Source organism: Colius striatus, chromosome 1, assembly GCF_028858725.1.
Source record: "Colius striatus isolate bColStr4 chromosome 1, bColStr4.1.hap1, whole genome shotgun sequence".
Classification (NCBI taxonomy): domain Eukaryota; kingdom Metazoa; phylum Chordata; class Aves; order Coliiformes; family Coliidae; genus Colius; species Colius striatus.
In genome coordinates, this window is record NC_084759.1 from 54,490,871 (window position 1) to 54,508,485 (window position 17,615).

A 17,615-nucleotide genomic window follows, 5' to 3' on the forward strand; every position below is an offset into this window, starting at 1 on the left:
AATCTAAAAGATATGAAAACTATAAAGATAGTAAAAACAATGTTTGGTAGGGATATTTTAACTTGGTATGGAGAACTGAGCTTTAAAGTGCAGCGTACTGAGGAACATGGTTTTGCCCGCGCTGCTGTACATTGTGGAGCGTGTAGGGAATTCTGCATTTCAGTCCCTGCCATCTTAACCCAGATGAATGCAGAAGGTCTGTCTTTCGCTTCAGTTTTGAAACTGGGCAGCTGAGAAGTGTTATACGTGGCTTAAAAACCGAAATGGCATCTAAACCTAATCCTTTGAAATCATATCAAAATAGTCTATTGCAAGAGACAACAGTACAATCCACAAATCTAACTTATTTCTGTGTTCTTCCTTTTTTTTGGGTCTTTTTTATTTTCAAACTCTGGGTACAAAGAAGACACTAACCGTGGATACTGAAACTGTGCAATTTGGTGTAATTATATTCCCCCCCATAGATTTAATGAAGGACTTTTAAGTACAATTTATCTTTGATAAATAGTCCCTCTGCTCAGAATGTTTATTAGATTGACAGCAGAATACACTCTGCAAGCTTTTTTTCCTTGCCACTTATGACTCAGATGAATTTTAATAGGAGTAAAAAGCTTTTATTTGCACAGTAATTTCACTTAAGGATCATATCCTTCAGAAACTGGCAGACACTTGTATGTCTTGATTGCAAAACAGACACTCGAGTAAAGAAACATGCATAAGATGTTATTATTTGACTTGTCACACTGCTGCAATTCTATTTGTAACTCATGTCATCAAATCTCCTATAGGCATCACCTCCTCTTTTCCTACAGCATACATGCAAGTGCATGTGTGCGCACACACACACACACACCTTACTTTTAGAAAGAGAAACTGGAAGGAGCACACTGCATTAAACGTAGTTACTTGTGTAGGGAGAGAATGAGCTGTATTTTGGGTTGGAAAATGTGAGTGCCACAGTCTTAATTGTCATGATGATGCCTGCAGGAGGCTTGGAGTTGCAGCAGCTTTTTGCATACAAAATGGTGCTGGTTTCCTTGTGCCATCTCGATTGTAACCGAGACACACAGTTTGGGAATGGGTTCTCAAATCTTTTGGTGCCACTTAGAGCTTCAGGGGTTATTGATGGGGTGTTTTATTACATTTACTGGGGCAGTGGATTGGTTCATTTAACCATTTTCTTGCATTTCTGATTAGAAGCGAGTATTTCTAAGTGAACGGCTGCACTGTTCATTGCACAGACTCTTGTGTGTCCAAACGCCATTGATAGAGGATGATAATCCTTCCTTACGTTGTTCCAGTTTGGCTTTGAAAGCTGCTTTTTAAAGGTGTCATTGCACAGTTAATCACCTTTTGCGTGTGTTTCTAAGTGCCTTGTCCTACTCTTCAGAAGCAGAAGGCAAAAGTCCCCCTTTACCTTCACCATAAGGGTATCGGATTTTTTCTGTCCGTGTAAAAATGAAAAGTAAAGACTTTTTATTGCTAATAAAACAATACCTAATTGTTTTGGAGGAAAACATACTGTTCGAAGCAAGGTGTTGAACTTTACATCAGCAAAATATCCATTTGAATTGTAAATGCGGTTCATCCCGTGCTGCTTATTAAAACCTTTGTTTAAATTATGGATGGAGCTCAGTGCTGGTCTGCACCCAGTTGGCCTTGGCAGGAGCCTGTCGCAGAGCCCTGCCGCCATCTACTGGCTTTGGTATTCTGTTCCAAGGGCGCTGGGACACCGGGGAGCCCACCACTGCCTGATCCCGAGGAATTATCTGTCAAAGCACTTACAACTTTTTAAAATCTGAAAGCCCAGAGCTGAAATTAGTGTAAACACGGGTTTTCAGAAGGGTTTTCTTATAAAGGGATGCTCTCGGACTTTTCCGTTTCTAATCACTATAAAACATGCTAGAGAAGAGGTTCTTTTTGTTTTGTTTTTCTCAATGCAGATCACTCTGCATTTTTGCAGAGAATCACTCTGGTTTTTGTCATAGAAAAGTATATTCAGCACAACCTCAATGGCCCATAATTCCCCCCCATGGGTGCAAAAAAAAAAAAAAGCAAGTGAAATTGTGTCCTGATTGCCAAATCTAAGAGAGTTACTTAAAACATTAAATAGAGATGAAAATGCAAATGTTTTAAAAGTAATGTTTAACATAGATGGTGTCATTGAAAATCTGGCAGGCGTTTCCAAAAGGTCAATTTCCAATGCAACACAGCACTGGAAACGAACCCTTCAAAATTCCTTTTTCCACTACAGATAGTGTCCACTGAGCATAAGGATATTTATGGGTTTTAGATTTGTATTTCCCCTCTCTGCCTCCAGTTTTTAAAAGGATCTTGGCATTTTTTTGCCGTACTTTATTCTTTCCTTTCATGTGCTCATTGCTGCGGGTTGGAGTTGCGTGTTTTTCTTTCTGCATCCTGAAAATGAAACCCTGAGTAAAGATTTCAATCGGTGATATTTTTTTAGACACTCCTATGAAGAATAGAGAAGAGCTGTGTTATATAAAAACGTGCCATAAAATAATGGAGATTATTGACTGGAATTCACCAAGGTGCAGTTTTCTAAAATGTTCCTCTTCCCATTCTTTAGTACAAATTACAAATACTGACGAAGGTTGCTGCAGAGCTGAGTAAGTACATGCCAGAGAAAGCAGCAGAGGACACCTCCAGCATTTTGAGATCTCCCATGCCTGGAGCAGTGGTGGCAGTTTCTGTCAAGCCTGGGGACACGGTAAGAAATGTCTTCCATATATCTGCATTTTCATTATATATTCCACACAAATTTCTCCTTGGTGCAAGTGCGACTACAGGTCACAAGTTGGGGTTTTGTGGGTTTTTTTTTGTCACCTGTAGAATAAAGTGTGCTGAAGGATGTGTGCTGCTTTTCATATTGAAAGGAAACACTGTTTAAATTAAAAAGAAAATCAGCTGAGTACAAGTCCACAGCTGAAACTCGACAAATAGCTTGGTTTTGTAGCACAAATGCGTTGACAGGGGGAAAAAAATGGTGTGTGTGCATATGTGCATGTAAATATGCATACGTATATATATGCTGTTAGTGCTAGCAGGAGGGGATTGTTGATTTTATGCCCTGAAACAATGAAAATATTACTAAACATAAGGCACAGAGAATAGATATTTAACTTTCTTCTCCCTCAGCTTCCTCCCCCCCTCCCCTTTTTTTTTCTTCTGAAGAATCCCCATGTTGACAGTTTGCAAGACATATGAATTTCCTGAATTGGGAATTCAATGCTGAAGTTCCAGTCTTATGGCCACTCTGTTGTCCTACAGGAGGAATAAACTTGACGTACAGAAGGACAATAGAGCAATCCTAGGGATTTCCAGTGTTGCTTACCACATTGAACTGGAAGCAAATGTAAATGCAGTGTTTTAGAGTTACATGTAACTGTCTGCTTGGACTCAGATTTATATGAAATTCTACCACGTTGTACCATACATTATTTCTGAGATCAGGGCCCTTACCTCTCATACCCACTGAAAGTTATGGAGTGGCAGACTTGGGAATATTTGAATCAGATTCTGCAGATGGATTTTAAAGCACTGTTGCCAGTTAAATGGTGCCATAAGCACGTATGTGGCAAATATAATGGAAGCAGAAAGCTTTAGTCACAGAGTTCAGAATTTATGGCAATGAAATCTGGATTTTCTTGAGAGATGACGTAGAAATGGGATCAGGATCTCAAATCTTCCATTTTGCTATGATGGCACTTTTGATTTTAGAATATATGGTTGTTTCTGTCTATTTACAGAGAGAAGGGTGTCATCGTGTTAGTATTAAAGATCTGTGGGTGCAAATATTTTGTGTTAGTGAAATAAAGACATTTCTGAGAAAATACACAACCGAGTACAGCCGAGTAAAAATTAGCAGGAGAGAATTTTTTTGGCTTCTGCACTTAGCTTTCTGACTTTGTGATCTACACGTGCACACACACTGCTTATACCTTTAAAACCAGTAGCACACAATTAAAATTAATCACTGCATCATCTCACGGATGGAGAAATCCGTGATTTCTGTGTCTAGGCAGTGGCTGAGTGGGGGAGATCTTAAGCAAACCCTTTTTTTTTCTGGGTGAAGAATGAAGGCAAGCACTTTTAAGGAAAGGATTTTGAGCCTCTTCTAATTTGCTTAAGGTTTTTTTTTTTGAGAAGATAGTTCTGCTAAATGTCACCAGCCTTCTTGCCCTGAAGAACAGTTCTCGTCGTCTTGAAGGAACAGAACCAGTGGAGAAGGAGGCCAGAGCCGAAGGGATTTTAAGTAAATAAATAAATAAGTGAACCTCCCTTCACAAATCCACAAGTGATGCAGTGCAACAGAGCACAAGTTGTTAAATAATGTGTGGAGATTTTCTTTCTTTCCCCCCCCCCTCCCGTCTCCTCTCCTGCAGCTTTTTGCTGGAGGCACTGAGTGGCAGAGCATTTGAACGGCATAATCTATCTTCTGCTGACCTGAGCTTGTCAATGCTAATTGTGTGGCTTTAATTGCAAAAACACATTTGCGTTATTGAAAAGGGGTTTAACTTAAATCCTCCCTTTTCAAGACTAGTGTCAAAACGTTAACAGCAACAAAAAAAAAGACGAGGCAGCAAGTGAGAGGAGGGTGGCATCAGCTATGGGCGCTGAATAAGCGGTAGGATGGTGTGATTCAGATTACATGTCTTGGCTGTCCGTCAGAAACCATCTCACTCACTACAGCTGTTCAAGATGTGATGGGCAGGGAACTGCAGCTCCCTGATAAATACAGCTTTTTTTGTTGCACTGCTTGGGAAAAGTCTAATTTCTTTAGTGTGCTGGAGAAATGGGAATTTAAGTAGCTCCTGTTCTGTGTTTGCAACTGGATTTAGCAGCTCAGATTTGCACGACACAGCACAGCACGTGAAAATGGCACAGATGAAAACCAGGAGAGCCGGAAGTAGTTGTCCATCCTTCCACTCAGGTGTTGCTGCTGATAGCAATAAAACTGCCTGGTCATTAGCTACTTTGAGCTTGTTTTCTCCTAACCTGTGATTCATGTTCCTAACCTGTGATCCATGCTAAGTAGTGTTAGTACAGCACAGTCCCCGCGAGAGTGTCACGCTTCACAGAGGGATGCTCTCAGAGCGGTCAGCAGCATGGGAAGCTGGGCTGCTGTACCCTTCCTTCAGGTGTAACTTTGCAAACACTGAAGAAACTCCTAGAGAGGGACATCTCATCTTTGTCTGAAGGGCCACCCTTGCAGAGCTGTGTTTCTTGCCTGTGGTTCAGCTCTAGGGCAGCACGCCTGGTCAGGTAAAGCATATGGCGTTTGTTAGTCCCTCTCTGTGTGTCCTTAGCCAAATGCGAAGGCAACGCTGATCTCAGCCTTAGTTTTCCCCACTCAATGTATCATTGTTTTTCCTTGAAGCTGAAGTGTTCTCATTGGGCTGCTGTTGCTGTAAAAATACTTTGGTCTGATGAAGCCCGACAGAAGATTGTGTGAGCAGCCTCTCTCCAGCTGGTCTGATAAGCAGTTTTCAAGTAATTTTTGTTTTTGCCAAAAGATACCACATATGCCAGGAATTTGCTTTCTTTTGTCTGTCTATAAGATGATCTATAGATTTTAGTGACACAGTAGGGGAGTGCTGTTTGTCGTATAGAGAGAAGCAGAACTTGTGATGCTGCCAATTTCTTTTAGCTTTCTAGTTACTTTCTACTTTCTTTATTTTCCTTCATACGATCAGAAGACTGTAATTAGTCGTCACTGAGTTATTCCCAGAAACACAATGAAGGCTCTCAGAAGCAGAAAGCAGCATAAACAACAAAATGATTTGGAATCTGACTGGAAAGAAGGCTAATATTATTTAGGGAATGAAGATTTAAATTTCGCTTCCATTCCTGATGGTAACACAGTCATGTTATATAGGAAATATTAGTTTGAGGGGGAGGGAGATGGGTTGAGAGTGGTTGCCTGTTTATTTTGTAAGTAGATTGTTGTCGGGAAGGATGAAATTTGGTTTTGGGAGAGTTACTTTTTGGTTCCCCACGGCACCAAGGGCCAGAGAAACCACTGGGCTTCAAACCTCCAGGTAAGGGACTCGCTTTGTTTCTCCTGACACCGACGGCAGCACAAGCCAGCCCTGCTAACATACAGCAGCATTTCTCTGCCAGTGTGGAGGTGGCACTGCACGTGGTTTAATCTCACCACAACTACCACAAATACAGCACCATAAAAACGACTGAAGCTGCACAAATTCACTGCTTTACTTCAAGGGCAGGCACTTGTAAATATTTTTTCTTCATCCTGAGTTTCCTCAGCTTGATTTTTGTGCGTGTAAGATTCTGTGCACTGAGATTGCAGGAGCAGGGGAAGCTCAGAATCCTAATGGAGGGGTAAAGCAATGTTGTCGTACCCCATTTAAGGCAAACCACCCAAAGAGCTCCCACAACTGATTCTGACTCTGGTCATCTGAACTGTCCACAGCAACAAAAGTAGATCTTAACTGTCCTGATTGATTGCCTCATAGCCTTTGCTATTTGTTTCACCCATGAATACAGTTTCTGCTTTTTCAGTTTTCTATCTGTCGGGAATGCGATGATGTTTTTCTTTCAGCTCTACGTTTTTGTTGGTTGTTTGTCTTTTTTAGATTAATTGAATTAGGTGGAACAGGTGGCATTACTAAGCCAAGCATTGGTCAATAAGCTAACACCAGTGCTGGCAGCCTAAATCACTTTAATGATCTCCCCCTCACCCATAAATATGTACAAGAAAGCACTTCTAGGTTGAACACCCCATTGGTACTCAGTCTTTGTAGGACTAGGACCAAAAGAAGAGGACAGCGAATTACTTGCACCTAAGCATCTAAATTTCCTCTCCTCTTTTCAGACATTTCCTCAGATTTTGGAAGTTGTCACTATTCAAACCACTCCCTTTCCTTTCAAATTCTCTTACCATTTCAAATGGGTGCTGTTGTTAGCCATAGGTATTGATACTCCATGGGATGATTTTTTTTTCTATCAAGATGTCACCTGTTAACTTTAAAACTAATTATCTCGGTAGTTTCAAAATCAGGTCACTTGAAAGCTGCTTTTTGAGCTGTATAGCTTAAAAACCACGTTACTGCCAGTATTTCCATGTTTTAAAAACAACCAAGGAAGACGTTTTAAACATGTTCCTGTTCTTTTAAGCTGCAGTCCTCTTCCTGTTCAGTTGCATGCCCATTATTTCCATTTCTCTTCTTACTCTTTAGAAGAATAGTTAAAAAAATGAGACCTTTCTCCACAATTTTCCATTTCACAAGCCTTGGAAAGCTCTTACTGTCGGAAGAGATATGTTTTCCTTGACCTCTACTGCTGAAATGCTCACTGCTAAAAACCAAAACAAAGCAGTTTCCTAAATTCTGCTTCTCCCTACGCTGTCCATTCTCATGAAAGAAAAGGTGGAGTTACAGAGCTACCTGTTGCCATCAGCCAGCTGAGTGTTGTTTGAAATCATGTGTCATTCACACCTCAAAAATCTCAAAAAATACAATTTTGAAATAGTATCTTATAATTCACACTGGTTGGAATTTATAACAGAGAAATAACAACAGGAAAAACAGTAAATATGGATTTGCTTAAGTAACACTTTCACATTTTATTTAGACAAATATGGTATCAATAATTTAGTAGCGTATTCTTAAATTCAAATACATTTTTTTTCTCATGTGTGTCAACCTTTTCTTTTCCTTCTTTGTATTGTTTTACCTTCCCCCCTACTTTACTTCTTTTCCTCTCTCTTGTTCATCAGCAATCCCAGAGCAAATATAAACTCAATTTTTCAGTTAAAAGGACTTTGCAAACTTGACCAAATGTGGTCACAAACCTCATGTATTTTTTATGATTCGGTGTATTTTTCTGAGGTAGACAGTAAACAAACATTTTCACAGGTGTGAAATTCCAAGAGTTAATTAAATATTTAAATATTTCACCATTCTTATAACGTGAAGCTCCAAATAATAACTGTGGCTACATTAACATCCCCTCCCCTTAACTATAGTAATTGCTCATAACATACTTATGTAATTTTTAATACTTGAATCGATTTTTCTTCTGTATTTTTATGTGATTACCCAGGCTAAGATTTGCATTTGAGTACAGTGTAATTAAGAATGAGATCTTATTCTGATGATGATGATGAGGTACAAGTAGTCAATACTATTTGAATTTCCTCCTAAGGGAAAAGTACTACCGTCCTTTCCAAAAAGAATTCAGAGGTTTTTTGTTTTCCACTGGCTCGCTTTGCCTTTTCAAACGGTGAACAACTTTTTAGCTGTTACTAAAAAAGCCGCCTGATGAAGATTGTTGTGACAGCAACTAAGCCTTGCCTCTGTCCAAGAGGGACAAGAATCACCCTCAGAAGTGCTCTGCCTTAGTATCACTTCCCCGGCACGCTGGGATCTCAGAAGCAGTTGGGGAAGTGTGTTTTGGATAAGTGGGAGTGCAATGACCAGCGCTGATTGCTGTCGGGGGGAGGGACGTCACTGACCTTTGGTTAGTCAGAGGTCACAGAATTTGGGACGTGCCATCCCTGGGTTTGTTCATGAAAAGGCGTGTGGCAAAAAAAGTTTTAATAATGATTTGTCAAGTACTATTAATTGCCGCTAATTGTATTTGCAGCTTTGTAGTTCAAAGTTAATTTGGCAAGAAGGGAAAACCTGCACTAATTATTTTACATGGTAATGGACAATGTCAAGGAATTTCAGTTGCTGCTCATCCAATTCCCCTTGATTTGTTTTCTTGTTGGATGCTTGCCGCCAGATTGCCAACAAGTCAGAGGGAAAAAATCTGGGAAGGGAATGATACCAGCATGGACCAAGTTTCAACAACAAACAAACAAACAAATGAAATTCCCAGTATCTTTATAAGGGTTTGGATCATGAATGCATACTTAATTCACCGGTCTGTGGTTTTGCACAAGGATAAACAAGATGAATGTAATGATGTTGCAGAAGGCTCCGAGAGAGGGTAACTGGGTTTCATCCCCTCCTGCCTTCTTACTTAGGAGGCTCAACAGGGACACAGCATAGTGGAAGCGGCGAGGGATATTTACTGTTTTCTCCCCAAAGCTGAGAAAGGAGATAACAAAAACATACAATTCTCACTTCACTTTCAACCAAACGTAGAATCTTTTTTGCTTAGGGCTGCCGTTTTGATTTGCTTTTTTTTTACCCCCGTCAGCTCCAAGAGCCTTAAAAACGTTACGCATCGGAGCACCTGTGTTCTAAATATGACGGTCTTAAAAACGTAATTGAGGGATTTTCACTTTTGTAGGCAAATCAGCAGGGTTGATATTGATCCATCTTTTTAGGGAGCCAAAGTGCACCAGAAGGTGATACTGTAGAGGGCCCCGTAAACCCTCAGAGCCTTCTGTCTAATTTGGCAGAAAAACAGAATGTCGGACAACAAAAGAACGATCTGATTCCGTAAGAAATCTTCATCCCTCCCACCCCCTTTTCACAAGATTAAAAAAGAGAAAGACTTAATTTTTTCAGCTGCACACAATGATTTGGTGCTCACTCTTGCATTGAAACAGTTGCTGTCAGAACAGGCAGGAAACAGTTCTCTTTTAATTGCTGAAATCATTCGGAAGTGCTTCATGCGCGGCTTCTATACAGCAGATGCTGTGCATTAATTGGCCTGTGTAGGGCTGACCCAGGGTTCCTTGCAACGGGCCCAATTTTTCGGCAGAGGGTTTAAATAGCTTATTTCTTACTTTGTGTATAACATTACGAGCGCGCTCGCACGTCGGGTATTTCACGGTCTGCAGTTTCTAGTGTCATGTGGGTTTCAAAACCTGTGTTTCTCTGGTAATGTCCTAGCAGCAGGTAAGCTCTAAATACCATCCATCAGGAGCTAATGTTTTTTTTTTATCCAGATACTCCAATGACTGATGAACCTGTCTTTTGTATGAATGTTCAGCACAGGAGAAAGCCATATGCCCCTGGCACTGGTTCCTATGCATTCTTTACAGTTTGTAGCGAGGAGATTAAGGGAAAAACAAACCCTTAACGTTTACTTGTCTTTCATTTATTCAGCAGTTAGCACTTTCTAAAATAGCTCTGGGTTTTAATTTATTGAGGGTTTTTTTTTCTCTAACAGTGAAAGGAGGTTTAGGTCTTTTAAAGCAATCTGACTACCACTACTCATTTTCTTTACCAGGAATATTACTGCACACCCTTAATAGGGAACCTTGTTTTGCTACTCCCCGTCTGTTCAAAACAGACCTTAGCCCATTAGAAGGTCCTCCCTTGTGTGGGAAGACCACAGCTGTTACTGTAAATCTCATCCAGTAACTGTATCACCCCCATTTTGTGGCTCTGAAGGATGAAATTGAGAAATGGAATACTGTGCAGTCATCCTTTACATCTCCAATTTTAGGCCTTTGCACATCATTTTCATGCTTTTATTCCAAATCAAACAACATTAGTGAGCAACACCACCCTGTGCTAAGTGCCTAGTGTCTAAGGCAGCACCTTTGATCTTTGTTTTTGGAGGATTTAGGATATGGAGGGAAGTTGGGGTTCTGTTGATGGTAGATTATTATTATTATTATTATTATTATTATTATTATTATTATTATTATTATTATTATTCCTTCTTTTTCCCTTCCTCCCCCCCTCCACCAGATCTTTCCCAGTCTCCAGAATTCGTTGGAAGTAGAAATCCAGACGGTAGCGAGGTGCCTAAGATGGAGGATGGTCTGTTATGCCTCCACAGAGAAAGCGAGAGCTCAGCACGGTTAACAAACACAACTTTAAAAGGGTTTCTGTTTCTTTAAATCCTTCTGAATGAAGTGGATCTAACTTCTTATGAAGGATATTGGGGGCTTTAATCAGAAATAAGAAGTGGTTTAAATCATTAGCACAACAAAGCCAACTATAAGCTTGAAGATAAAAGTCTCAGGGGAAAGAGTCCTCTGAAAATAAATGGGACTTGATAGATTTCCATATCATTTATAACTTCCCTTAATTACACTTGGAAGACTTGCCAGTAAAACTGGAAAATTGGCAGCCTATATCCATTATAGTAATTTTGCCGACCATGGCAAGCAGCTGGCTTTACTGGATTTTATTTCCCATCACTCACAATTAATCATCAGCTGGAGATGTCTGAAACTCCTCAAAACGTAGCAATACTGTGTGACATTCAGGCCTCCTTAAAATGCCCAAATGTGCTGAGTAAATGGGCCGAGTTCCCCTTCCAGCGAGCTGCTTTTGGTGCGAGGCAGGCTGCCTCTTAATGAGTGCCACTGCCGTAATCGGATGCGAATGTGAACTCTGACCTCGTGTCAAAGGAGAGGACGCAGCAAGCTGGATAAAAGATAGGGGGTTCAGATCTGCAAACTTTACACCAATTAGACAGGGAGCGGGGAAATACATCAGCGCCGATTGGGTTTATCAGAAAGACTTGTGGGGCTTGTGACCATTTTGTAAGCCTAACATTGGAGACGTCCTGTCACAACCATTAAGTCTTCATCAGGTGACGCACAAAAGTCTGAGGAAAGTGTACCATATTCACAAAGATCCCGTGGTAGCAATGCCCTCGGGTGCCCGCCGTCTTTTTGTGTGGCTCTGTTTTAAAGAGACCGAGCTCTAAGGTCTTTGTGGGCCTTCCTCTAGATGCAATCAAAGTGGCTGAGGGTTGCTGCTTCCCAAATTCTGCTTCCACCCTGTGCCGTGTCATGAGTTGCTGATTGGTTGGGAAACGTCTGGAGACAGTTCCCTGTCCTGTGTGTAACCTTTAGGCCAGAGGAGATAATAAGGACCGTGCAGTCACCAAGTTATTCAGACGGTGCTCTCGACTGGTCCCAAATTCACATCAGGATTGTTAGCAACATCAAGACGTTAAATGCCCCCCTCTTTGGGGACTTTATTATCCTTTTTTTTCTCTTTTGTTTGTCTGTTTATTTTCTTTCTTTTTTTTTTCTCTATTTTCTTTCTTTTTTAATTTTCTTTTTGCTCTGTGGAGAACAAAACCAAACAGCAACTTTGAACTGCGTCCCGTAGAAATGAACAGCTGTAATACAGGCTGCAGGTTAAGTTATGCTTCCTGCTAACAGTTAAGCACTCATTTATTTTGATTCTATTCCAAGCAATGTAAAGGTTGCTTCATCTGTAGCGTAACCCTGAGAGAAAGATCCCCTGGTTTAATTTCTTATAAGAAAAGGAGCTCTTTTATTTTACTTGGTTCCAGTCAATCAGATTTTTTTGTTGTTTGATTTTTATTTGCCTGTTTTGACAGATTTGGGTCATCACTGAGACCTCTCTAGACTGAAATGTAAAGTATGGTGGTTTACATTGCTTTACCATCGCTGAAAGAAAGAACTTATTCGATGAAAACGCCACGTTAAAAACGGTCCAGATAAATCCTTAAATAAGTTAGAAAGCAAGAACTTGTACACATGCTGTGGTTTTCATTTGCAGGCTAAATAACAGGCAAAAGGATATGTGCAATTATGGAATGAAAGAAATTGGACAATGCCCAAAAGACTGAAAAAGAGAGAAGGGAGATACAAGTGCCTAATTTTAGGATTTGTCGCTTTGCAACACAATGAGCGGAGCTGTAAAGGTTTAACATAAGAACAGTAATTAAACTTCTGTGCTTAAGTGACACTTTCACCAAGGTAATTTTCAACAAATTGCACACCATCAGAAGTACTGACACAGCATTTTCACACTTGGTACCTTCTGAAAGTGCCTGATTCCTCCCAAATTAGTAAGACTAGATGTTAACTGGATACTTTGTCTACATATCTTGTGGGTTGGGGGCTGGGGGGGTATTTCCTTCCCAGACACCGATTCCTTTGTCATTGGCCCAGCAGGTGTAATATAAACCACAAAACCTTTATTTTTGAGAAAGTGGGGAGACATTTAGATTCATGGACTTGCTGGCGTTTCAGTGCTGTGCTTACGATCTCCCAAGACAATTCTGTACTTTTGCAGGAGATGTGTTTCAAACATTCAGTTTAGAGAGCTGCTAACTGGTTCATTTACATGCCATCCACCTGATGAAGCCATGGGCCTTCATGATGAAATGTACTGGGGTACAAGAGAGGAATTTCTTGTGCCCTTGAACTTAGGCCACCAAATTCAGATCTACACTCCTTAGCATCATAGTCTTCATCGATCTTCAGAGGCTCATGTTCTTAGCACTCAGCAGAGCTGAGTTTAACCAGAGAGTGGGCGAATTTGTTTCTGAGATATGATATCAAAAAAGCCCCAAGCAACCCTCCAACGAAAACTCTTGCCTTTTTTCCTAAAAAAAAAACCCAACAAACAAACTAAACCAACAGAAGTAGATATTCATTAGCTACCTCTTCACTTCAGGAACTTCTGAAAAATTCACAGGAGATGGAAGAAAAGCTGAATGGTGAGATAGGGAGAAGAGGAAAAGAAGCCAAGAAGGAGAGAGCTGCTGGGCAAAGGCTACAGGCAAAGCAGCAGGTGTGGAAGGAAGGAGACAAAAGAAGGGGAAAGGGAATAGGGGGGAAATAATTGAGGACAAAGAACAAGTCTTTGATACTGTTCACCGAATTTGACACTGCTAATGACTTAAATGCTTGCCTGAAGCTCAGGATGGAATTTCTGCAGGTGAAGTGTTGGGTGTTGGTTATTCTCTGTATCCGGTTAGTACACCATGTTCCTGTTCCCATAGGAAACACTTCTTTACCCCAAAACGCCTGCCACACATTGCTGTTGGCACTCTGTTGGAGAAAAGGTGTGTAAGCACCTTTTGGCATAACATGTTTTTCTTCTGTCTCGCTCAGAATCCGCAGGCAAACATCAATGCTTTGGAGTCATTGCTAGTGTATTCTTTAGATGAAAAAGCTTTATTTAAATTTTCAGAATGTGCTTCATACAATGTGCATTTGATCTCTGACTTCACACCCGACTGCTAGACAGTATGTTCCTCCAAAGGGAGCCACACTTGTCTTTAAATATGTATTATTCATTTTGCATATATTTAGAGAAATATATCTATGTGTGTATATATATCTGGATATAAACAAACACATTTTGAGGGCACCGGCACGTAGAGAGATGCATAAACCACAGCTCTGCCAGTCTCTAGTTACCTTCTTTAATGAAACTTTGGCATCAGAGTGAACACATCCCAAGCTTGCTTGTGAGAATGAGCGAATGGCAGAGTAGATCTGCAAAAGAGACTAATGCAAAGGCTTTCAGTGGGCCCTCGGAGCCAGGCGTCCCTGAGGAGGGACCTACAAGTACAAGTCCCAAATGCTGGCCTGTCAGGCCTAGTGCCCTTCCTTCTCCAGCATGTATCATCTTCATGGGATGTCTTGGTTACACCAGAGATAAATTCTGAATCCCATGGCTTTCCCCTCGTGTACAGGCATCCCCCACCCTGCACTGTAAAGTCTGGAGTGGCTGGTTCCTCTGCGCAGTGTGATCTGATACACTGGAGGGAGATTCTGACTGGGAGGCACAGGGAGCCCAGCAGAGTGGCCCAGTGGGTTACTGGTCACCTTGAGCTTAGGCACAGCTGTTAGTAGAGTGCAAACAAGCAGAAAGGGGAAATTTGAATGTTTCCTTTCAAGAGCTATCAGCTGTGGTGAAAATAATGGTTTTACCTCCACCGTGCCTCCGCTGTGGACGAGAGATGGTGGTTTCCTCAGAGGCAGCCTCCCTGCCATCAGTCTGAAGTCATCAGCCACCATCCAGATGCTGCCTCATGCAGAGGTGTGACTTTCTGCTTGTTATTAGCCCCTTGAGTATTGCTGGAGCTCCCAGCCCATGATCCCCCTGATACGTGCCAAGAAAGTTTTGGCTTCCAAGTCAGGATTCGTATGCACGGGATCTGCGCCGGGGAAGCAAAGCGAAGGCTCCTCGGCCAAACCTGCACGACTTAATTTTTCCTCTGGATTTAATTGATGTCGAACTGTGGTGGATGTGAAATGTGAACTGTAGAAGCTGGAGCTGAATGGATGGGATGGATGAGAGAGGAGCCCTTCAGGTTTGCCTGGGGTGATAGTTTTAAATAGGTTTTTCTCTCTTTCGATGCCGGTTGTGTCAAAAGCAACTCTGTGACCTGTGAGTGTGGTTTGCGTCGTGACTATGTAGCTGACTGACTTGACTTGTGTCATGAAAGCTTTTATAGCATTTAATGAAATAATCCCTTTATTTTCCAGAAGAATCATACACACTTAGAGCATTTCAAATCCTCTCTCCTCATTTTGTACCGCTTTAATTTTACCAGGTTTCAGAAGGTCAAGAGATTTGTGTAATTGAAGCAATGAAAATGCAGAACAGTATGATTGCTGCTAAAACAGGCAAGGTAAGCTACCTTGGGTCACTTAAAACCATATGCAACTTGTCAAATAGGATAGAGTTTTTAAAAGAAAAAAAGAGGATTCTGGTTGTTAAGGAATTAAGTGTGATTGTTGTAAGTGTTTCAAAGTGAGATGTCTTTAGTTTTTAACATTTGCATCTGCTGTGAATGCTGTTAAGTAGTTCCGAGCCTTAGATAGCACAGCAGGAAATACTTTTACTGGCTTCAGAAATTCATATAACTCTTTTTCTCCTCAATGATTTGTTTTCTATGATGTTACAATGCCAAGTCGAATTGAAAGGTGTTGCAGATGGTTTCTCCAAATTCCCTCTCTCCAGAAAGCAACTGAAGAAGAGAGGTCTCTTTGCCAGTTAATTCATTAATGGCAAACAGTTTGACATTACAAACCCACTCAGGACGAGGCATAGAAAATGCTTTTGCAGGAAGATGAGAAAAGTAAATTCGATTTTTTTGTTATTATTGTGTTAAATATGAAGCCTGGATCTGCAAATGTAATAAGCTTTGCAAGGCTGTGCATTGTGGTATCTTGCTTCTGAGGAATCAGTGTTGCAGCAAGCCCCTGAGCAGGGACTCTCCTGCAGCACAGGATGTACCAAAACCAGAGCTCTGGGCCTGGAGCTGGTTAAGCTTATATGACAAGGGCATGCCTTAAACCCCATCTGGTCTGGGGACTGTCAGCCCCCATAGTCAGGGCCTCAGAGCATCCCTGTGCCAGATTATAATTCACAGCCTGAAACTGTCACCCAGACATGGGCCTCTGATTCCATCCTTTTCAAAAGGAGTGCAGAGTCTGGATCTGGATCATGTATTCTCGTCCATCTTGTATTTCCTAGCTTGTCCTAGCCCTTCTCTGCTGGGGACAAGCCCACCTGCTCTCCCTGAAGCACTGCCATTTTGCCGTTAGAAATAACAAAGCGAGCCTCAGTGCAAGATCCCTTAGCCCAGAGGGAGGCAGCAAGGAGCCTGACTTTCCAGGGCAGGGATGAGGTTAGTCACTGGCAGGATTCGCTGAGATCTCAAGGTTGGGCCTCTATGCCAAGGACTGTTTGTGTGTTTACGAGAAAGGCTTATTTGGCAGAGCACTGAAATCCACACCGAGGCTGGGACCCGGGGCTTTGCCTCTTCCAGGGTTTCTGGTGCAAAACTGGGTCTGCAGGAAAAAAAATCCCAGAGGGTGGGAGAACGTACTCTCTCCTTTTGCTCTAACATTGCTGCTCATTGCCACCTCATTATTTCCTTTCATGCATTAATTCCTATATATTTTCTCACTTGATTAATATTTCCCAGCACTTATTTTTTTCCTCCTTGCTTCTTTTGTTTAACCCCTTATTGCTGCTCTTTACATCCACTGGCTTTAACTAGTGAGTATTTGTAACTGAAATGCCATTCTTCCTCCAGCCCACCTCCTTTTGGTTTTGACTTTCACCTTCCCTTTCCCACAGAGGTGTGCTGTGGTCCATGAGCCTGTGATGTAAAAGTCTGCTTGTACTTCTCCCAGTAGTAAATATCTCCCACTCATTCCGTACAGATGCCACATAAACCCCACATTTGGCTTATTAATCCTTCAGAGTGGGATGTGGATAGTACACAGGCTATTCACTGAGCCCAATGTACACCTTTTGCAATGTCCCCTTGATGTTTCCAGTTTTAATAATAAGCAAGTTATTTGGTTCTTTAGGATTCTGAGAACTTGCAAAAGCAAAAGAGTTTTGGACTGTGTAGAAATGAAGCTGCTAAACAGAACTCACTCCAATTCCGTAAAGTCATGGCTCTGAGTGCTGAAATAACTTGTCCCCTCCACAGGAACAGGATGTTTGGCACTGGCTGTTAAGTTCACATGTTAGTGCTTTGAAACCATGTTTTGAACCTCGGTTCGTTTGTCTTCAGCTGGAAGATGTTCCCGTTTTCATTCCCGGCTGAATTCCTTTTCTGCATCAAACCCCATCTTCCTGTTCCTAACTGTGAGAAAAGTGGCTGAGTTTTATCTACTTTAGAGTTTACTCCAGCTGCAGGTGGTTTAAAAATGAGGGAAAGATGGAGAGGAACTGGCGTGCCTCCCGTCTCCTACGGGACAGCTGCGTGTGGGTCAGCATGAGGGGCTGGCCCCGCCGCATGTCCAACACACTGGGGAGTTTGAAACACTCCTCAGCTACAGTGTTTGCTGAACCTTGGCTTCGTAGGAAAAAAAAATAGAAAAGAAAGAAGTAGAGTGTTTTTCACACCACTTTCATCTCTGAGAAGGTTGAGACTTGGGAATGGGGTAGGCTGCCTGGCTATTGATTTAGAAATAA

General features: G+C 41.5%; 1 protein-coding gene across 3 annotated transcripts in view; it reads left to right on the forward strand.

Annotated features, from left to right (window-relative positions):
* PCCA (propionyl-CoA carboxylase subunit alpha) overlaps window positions 1–17,615 on the forward strand; it is a 283,334-nt gene that overhangs the window by 263,759 nt on the left and 1,960 nt on the right. For all 3 annotated transcript variants that reach the window (XM_061996271.1, XM_061996282.1, XM_061996292.1), the window contains 2 exons: window positions 2,591–2,731; window positions 15,232–15,309. In XM_061996271.1, the coding sequence (XP_061852255.1) occupies window positions 2,591–2,731; window positions 15,232–15,309 (219 nt within the window). The remainder of the gene's footprint in view (window positions 1–2,590; window positions 2,732–15,231; window positions 15,310–17,615) is intronic.